This window comes from Corvus brachyrhynchos, unplaced genomic scaffold, assembly GCF_000691975.1.
Source record: "Corvus brachyrhynchos isolate BGI_N302 unplaced genomic scaffold, ASM69197v1 scaffold194, whole genome shotgun sequence".
NCBI lineage: Eukaryota > Metazoa > Chordata > Aves > Passeriformes > Corvidae > Corvus > Corvus brachyrhynchos.
In genome coordinates, this window is record NW_008237890.1 from 597,652 (window position 1) to 605,207 (window position 7,556).

Sequence of the window (7,556 nt, forward strand, 5' to 3'; positions counted from 1 at the left end):
ATGATTTTGCAAGTACACTTAAAGTTAAGGTGGCTTGAATGGGAAATCTCTTTCTGGAAGACATAGTTGTATGTTGCCATGCTTCATCATTCTTGCTGTTATAATCCTGCATATCTAAGGTGCCTTCCAGGTGCATTATTATTATCTTTGGGATTCAGGCTAGTCTGCTTCTATAGAAACTGTAAACCAACAATTTTCTCTCCATAAATAGCATGTCTGATTTTCCTCACAGACATACAGCCAAGGGATTGAATTAGCCTGCCAAAAAGAAAGAGAGTTTGTGAAGCACTCTGTAGAATGCACATGGAACCTAGCAGAAGCCCAGCAAAAATTTGGTAGTTTAGCACTGCATAATTCAGAATCCTGTGATCAGGAATCTGCTCAAGCAAGGACAGAAGCTGCTGAGTTGAGATGGCGAGAGGAAGAATGGAGAAGAAAAGAAGAAGCACTAAACCAGAGGGAAAGACAGAATCTATGGAACTCAGATCCTGTTAGTAAAGAAGTTTTTAATAAGGTATGACCTACATCAGTGTGCATGGAAACAAGTGCTAACCTCTTTGGTTCATTCCAGTTCTTACTAGTCTCTGCGTGTCTTCTGTGTCTTGTACAGCACAAAACCATGAGGTGTCCCTCATCTCTGTGCCTGGGAAGATCACTGGAAGATCCTCCCAGAAGCTGTGCTAAGGCACACGTAGGACGGGGTGGTGGTGCGGGACAGCCAGCACAGCTGCACCATGGGCAGGTCTTGCCTGACCAATTCAGTGCCCTTCTACAATGGGGTGACTGCATTAGTGGGCAAGAGAAGGGTTACAGATGTCATTTTTCTGGACTTCTGTAAAGCCTTTGACATGGTCTCCTACAACATCCTTCTCCCTTAAAATGGAGAGAGATGGATTTCATGGGTGGACTGTTTGGTGGATAAGGAATTGGTTGGACGATCGCATCCCAAGGGTCAACAGCTCAGGACCCCAAAGGACATCACTGACCAGTGCTGTCCCTCAGGGCTCTGTACTGGAACCAGTGTTATTTAACATCTTTATTAATAACATAGATGAAGGGATCGAGTGCACCCTCAGCAAAATTGCAGATGAGATGGGGAGATGGTGTGGAGGTCAAGCTGAGTGGTGTGGTTGCCATACCTGAAGGACAGGATGCCATACAGACGGACCTGGACAAGCTCAAGTGGGCACCTGGGAATCTCGTGGTCTAACAAGACCAAGTACAAGGTGCTGACCCAGCCATGGGCACTCACAGCCCAGAAAGCCAAATGTGTCCTGGGCTGCATCCAAAGCAGCGTGGGCAGCAGGGCCAGGGAGGGGATTCTGCCCCCTCTCCTGAGACTCGCCCCGCAAAGTGCTGCACCCAGTTCTCAGGTCCCCAGTACAAGAAAGACTCCTGTTGGAGTGGCTCCAGAGGAGGGCCACAGAAATTATCAGAGGGCTGGAGCACCTTTCCTATGAGGAAAAGCTGGGAGAGCTTAGGTTGTTCAGCTTGAAGAAGAGAAAGCTCTGGGAAGCTCTTACTTACCTTAGTGTGGCCTTTCAGTACATAAAGGGGCCTTACAAGAAAGATAGAGAGAAACATTTTTTATCACAGCCTGTAGTGACAGGACGAGGGGGAGTGGCTTTAAACTGAAAGATGGTAGGTTTAGACTGGCTATAAGGAAGACTTTTTTTTTTTTATTGTTAGGGTGTCAAGACACTGGAACAGGTTTCCCAGGAAAGTAAGTTGTGAGTGGCCTCATCCTTAAAGTACCAGAGGTCAGATTGGATTGGTCTTGAAGCAACCTAATTCAGTGGAAGATGTTCTTGCCTGGGCAGGGAGGGTTGAAATTCCATGATCTTTAAATGTCCCATCCAACCTAGAATATGAAACTTAGTTTGCCTCTAATACTGTCTACTGTAATACAAATAATTTAGCATGAACTTTTTTCTCATCTTTGTTTTCACAATTTAATTTCAGCTGATATTGTTGCCTTTTTCTGAGCCTTAAAATCACAAACCAGACACAGTCAGATGATAAATGCAGTTAAAGCTTTTATGAAAGGTCCCTTCATAAAAATGAAAGGACACACCAAAATACACACAGAAAATGCACTGAAGGTGGCTACATGACATAGAGCAAGTACAGTTTTATAAATTTAGCAACTTGACAAGACTCCCCAACTGGGAACACAGATGTTGAAGTAATTCCTCCTCTTGGTTCGACTCTCTGCTGAAGCCCCCTTCCTCACTAGTTGTTTATGGAAGAGTATCTTGTCCTTGGTCTCAGAAGAACCAAGATTAGCACTGGGCCTTTAGGAATGTGTTTTGTCTTTCTTGCTAACCAAGTAGGTAAAATGCTAGCTGTGGATCTCTACAGTTTGCAGTAATAGGCTACAGAGCTACAAATATACATGAAGAATATGTAAAACCAAAAATTAGTTTGACATCACTATCACATCTCCTAATTTCATTGATTTGTCTGATCCAGGCTGCAATGTACATGATTCTCATGACTAACAGATCAGTAAGTTCCTATCTGAAAACAGAAGTTTTTCATACACTATGATGGGACTTTGAAATTCTGTTACTAGGTAATGTACTTTCTAAAAGAAAACCTTCTCAAATATGAGATGACTCTAAAATTAGAACATAGCTCTTTAAATAGTAGCATATTAAAATATGTTACTCCTTTATATCACTGAACAGTATGTGTGGCATTTATGTGATAGTACAATCTTTCTCTTCCTCAGAGTTTTATTAATCAAAAAAGAAAAGAAATTGAAGATGAAGCTGTGTCTGAACCACTTATGCAAAAACATGAACAAAAGATTAGATACTTTGGTGAGTCTGTTTTTCCAACATCTTGCAGTGCCTACAGAATTTGTGTTGGTTTTCTCCTTCTTGTACAAAATGAATGCTAATAAATGAAAGACCTAGATGACAGACTGTTCAGTTTTATTTTATCAGGACAGAGGGATATTCCACACCAGTGGGAAAAGGCAAGGACGTTCCTGGAAATATAAGTCATGTATATAAAAGTGCATGGGTTGTCCATGACGCCCTGCTTTTATTAAAGGAGATTAAACATTTTATTAAATGGGTTTTGGTCACCTGTTAATCTGTAAGGGTAATGGCTGATTAAATGGACATGTTTGTAAACACCTGCACTGAGAGTATGGGTGCTCAGAATTGTGTGTTTAAAACTATACTTAATTATCCACTAGGTGTCACTTTAGCTCTGTCATAATTGTTAAACTTGATTGAGCACAAAGCTAATCTTGTAATGTAATCTGAAATTTTGATGGTTCTCTGAAGTGCTTGCCATTCAGGCTGGTTTCACACAATAGTACAGTGTAGCCGTATTTAGAATTCTGGAACAATCAAGAGTAAGACTAGATTGGCAAAATTCAGTTGTTCTTACAAACTTGTTTTTAATAAGCTGTTTGGCTTCTGAGGGTCTTAAAGCTGTTTTAAAGAAAGGGCTTTGAGCCCTGTTAGCCTTAGCAAGCCTTGCAAGTATCAAGTTGAGGTACAATGATGTCAGAGTATGTAAACAGCAGTAATAGGTACAGGTTCTCTCAAGTACCTTAACTGCTCAGTGTAATGATACTGGAATTAGAAAATATCCCCCTGCTGTGCATTTCAGCAGGTAAAAAAAGAAGAGGCTGTCTTGTAGGCTTCCTAGCTGAGAGTTGGACAGAATTACTCTTTGTCTAAATTAAAATTAAACTGTTACAGAAGCAACCTTATTAGAGAAGCTAATTTTTTTTGTACTTTGTAAGTTCAAAGCCATGTTACTATTCTAATTTGAAATACATAAGTCCACTGTAGAAAACTACAGTACATTAATGCTTTCTGAAGTCACTTGTTCCATGCTAGCTGTGGACTTTGCTATATTGCATGAGTCCTGTTTCTGGATCCTGCTCTGACTTCAATAAAGAACTTACACAGAATAACTCGAAAACAGTCAAAAGAAATATAAACTGTTGCTTTCTCTTTCGCCATTGTTTGCTAGAATTCAGATTATCTTAGGTCATTACCACTGAATTATCTCTAGCCCAGTTATAATTGTGCTGATAGATGGGTGAAACTCTACATCTGGTACCTGTTGCCAATAATGACTGTCAGTGATACTTGGAGGGCAGTTTTGAGAAATGCTGTGAGTATTGAGTTCTGATTTTAAATTCAGCTTACTACATTAAGGTAGTGCCATGATACCACAATTCAAAGTTCTGATTAACTTTCCGATACTGGTGTAGCTTGTTTTTTGAGATCAAGCTGTTTGTATAATTAATTTGAATTTTTCTAAAAATATAGCAAATTATGTGTTAGAAGCACTTTAATTTTTGACAGAATACAGGTTCTGTTCTTTGCATTTTTATTTGCGAACATTTAGAGGATTTGTGTTTGTCAGAGCCACTTAGTGTAAATCTCTATCCATAAACTTTTTAAGCCAATTGATACTGTAACTAATAGATACCTACACCACTTTGTGTATGAGGACTGATTAAAAATAACTTATTAGCATTGCTAGAAATGCATAACTGTTATAATCTACTTTTAGTATTTTCAAAGTCTAATTATGTCTTCTGGTAATGCTCTTTCAGCATTGCTTAGATGTATAAATAAACCCCCCAAATTTAGCTGCATGCTGTCATTTTGAGGTTGGTAAATTGCCAAGTTGTTATATACTGGGTAGCAGTGCAAGTAATTTCCTTGCTGCATCAAATCATTTATCCATTTAGAATATCTTAACTGTGTTTCTCTTATTAGGCATGCTGAGCAGATGGGATGATAGTCAAAGGTTTTTGTCTGATCACCCATACCTTGTATGTGAAGAAACATCTAGGTATCTCATGTTGTGGTGTTTTCATCTAGAAGCTGAACAGGTATGAAGATGTTTAAATCTTTGGAAGCACACATTTTCCCACTTGCACAGTAGAATGGTGACCAACTTCGTTAGCTGTTGAACTGTTCTTCCAATCACTTTATTGATAGTGCATTGTCACATTTATGTTTAGTTATAGCTATTTATGAGTCCTCTTGGTTCTGTAAGCATCAGTTCTCATCTGTTTAGGAACTGCAGCAAAAGGAAATTCTGCTGAATTTTAGAAATATAATCACAGGAACTTCTTTAAATCAGAACTTCAACTCTTTTTTTTGCTCCTTTTTTCAGAAAAGAGCTCTGATGGAGCAAGTAGCACACCAAGCAGTTGTAATGCAGTTTATTATAGAAATTGCCAGAAGTTGCAATGTGGATCCAAGAGGATGTTTTCGTCTCTTTTTCCAAAAAGCCAAAGTAAGTCAACTTGGGTAATGATGTGAGAAACTCTTGATGCTTTACAGGAGACCAGTGTTCTAGAGAGGGTTTCTTCCTACGAGGCTAAATAATGTGTTGACTGATTTAGGCTTATGGGAAAGTGCTTTGTTAGCAATTATTTTCTAGACAGAGTACTTTGTTATAATTCCAGTTCTGAAAATGAAAGTGTCTCAGTTTTGGAGACAAATTTCAGGAGAAAAATGCCCTGGAATGAGTGTTTCCTCTCCACACTGGAGAGAGAGAGAGAGAGATTGAATAGAGCCTGTGCCTGGGGTTCTCAGGCTCCAGCCCCATCCCCTGGTTCATCTTAGAGATACCAGAGACATTTTCTAGGCATAAAGCAGATGATCAGGGAATAAAGTAGCATCATAGAATCACCCCAAGCCCTTATTCCATACCGTCAGCTTAATGCCCAAATTAATACATTCCAATTCTAAGCACACACATCTATACATATATACATGTAACTATATACAAGTAGTGGCAGTCACATTCAGCAAACAGTGGTACATAGGTATTCCAACATTACAAGGGGTTCTCACCCAAAAGCAAATCTCCCTGAGGTACACAACGTGTTTCCCCATCCTTCTGCATTACCCACCATGTGCACCCAGGTCCCTGAGCAAAGACAGCCCCACTAATGGGTTTGTCTGTACTCGAGGCAGAATTGACCCAAGCACTTTTGCCCAAAAGTCCCCTGACATGCTCTACTGGAACTTTGTCTCCATGTACTTCTCACAGGGGCTCAGATTGGGCAGGGCCTGCTTGGTTGGTGGAGCCTTGGGTGTTAACAAACCAGATGGCCTTTGCTAAATGCACCTCCCAGTTTTTGAAAGTTCCCCTGCCCAGTGCCTTCAAGGTGGTTTTGAGCAGGCTGTTGCACCGCTCTACTTTCCCAGCTGCTGGTGCATAGTAAGGGATGTGGTACACCCACTCAATGCCGTGTTCCCTAGCCCAGGTGTTTGTAAGGCTGTTCTTGAAATGAGTCCCATTGTCAGATTCAATTCTCTCAGGGGTGCCATGCCTCCAAAGGACTTGCTTTTCAAGGGCCAGGATGGTGTTCCAGGCAGTAGCGTGAGGCACAGGGTAGGTCTCCAGCCATCCAGTGGTGCCTTCTACCATTGTGAGCATTTAACACTTGCCATTTGTGGCAATGTGATGCAATTGATCTGCCAGGCCTCCCCATACTTATGTTTGGACCACTGCCCCCCATACCACAGGCGCTTTACCCACTTGGACTTCTTGATCACAGCACACGTTTCACAATCATGGATTACCTAGGATATAGTATCCATGGTTAAGTCCACCCCTTATGTGCCCACTTATAGGTGGCATCTCTGCCCTGATGACCTGAGGCATCACAGGCCCATCGAGCTAGGAATAACTCTCCTTTGTGTTTCCAATCTATCTGTGACACTTCTGTCTTCGCAGTCTGATCTACCTGCTCATTGTTTTGGTGTTCCCATCAGCCCTACTCTTGGGGACATGGTCATCTACATGGCAGACTTTCACAACTAGCTTTCCTACTCGGGCAGTGACGTCTTTCCACTCCTCAGCAGCCCAGATTGGTTTTCCCCTATGCTACCTGTTGGCCTTTTTCCACCTTTCCAGCCATTCCCACAGAGCATTGGCTACCATCCATGAATCAATGTAGAGGTAGAACTTTGGCCACTTCTCTCTCTCAGCAATGTCCAGGGCCAACTGAATGAGTTCAGCAAGTTGGCTTGATCTACCTTCTCCTTCGGTAGCTTCGGCAACCCATTGTGTAGGACTCCATACGGCTGCTTTCCACTTCTGGTTCATCCCTACGATGTGACAAGAACAGTCAGTGAAAAGAGCGTAGCGTGTGTCTTCTGATGGCAGTTGGTTGTACGGTGGAGCTTCTTCAGCGCCTGTCACTTGTTCCTGCTCCTCGTCATCAGTAAGACCAAAGCTTTCACCTTCAGGCCAATTTGTGATTATTTCCAAAATCCCAGAGTGATTCAGGTTTCCAATTCAGGCGTTCTGTGTCATAAGAGAAATCCATTTGCTCCATGTGGCATTGGTGGCATGGTGGGTAGAGGGAACCTTTCCTTTAAACATCTACCCCAGCACCGTAGTCGGGGTGCCAGGAGGAGTTGTGCCTCTGTGCTGATTACTTCTGAGGCAGCTTAGATTCCTTCATGGGCTGCCAGGATTTCCTTCTCTGTGGGAGTGTAGTTGGCTTTGGACCCTCTGTAGCTTCGGCTCCGCGAATCCCAGACCCCGAGTGT

The 7,556-nt window shown here is 41.9% G+C and overlaps 1 protein-coding gene across 1 annotated transcript in view; it reads left to right on the forward strand.

Moving 5' to 3' along the window:
- Positions 1-220: 220 nt before the first annotated feature.
- The window catches only part of CDC37L1 (cell division cycle 37 like 1), a gene marked incomplete at its 5' end in the record, with an annotated part of 14,239 nt that continues 6,903 nt past the window's right edge, over positions 221-7,556 (forward strand). The window contains 4 exons of the mRNA XM_017732797.1: positions 221-514; positions 2,735-2,825; positions 4,758-4,873; positions 5,161-5,283. Coding sequence (XP_017588286.1) covers positions 221-514; positions 2,735-2,825; positions 4,758-4,873; positions 5,161-5,283 — 624 coding nt within the window. The remainder of the gene's footprint in view (positions 515-2,734; positions 2,826-4,757; positions 4,874-5,160; positions 5,284-7,556) is intronic.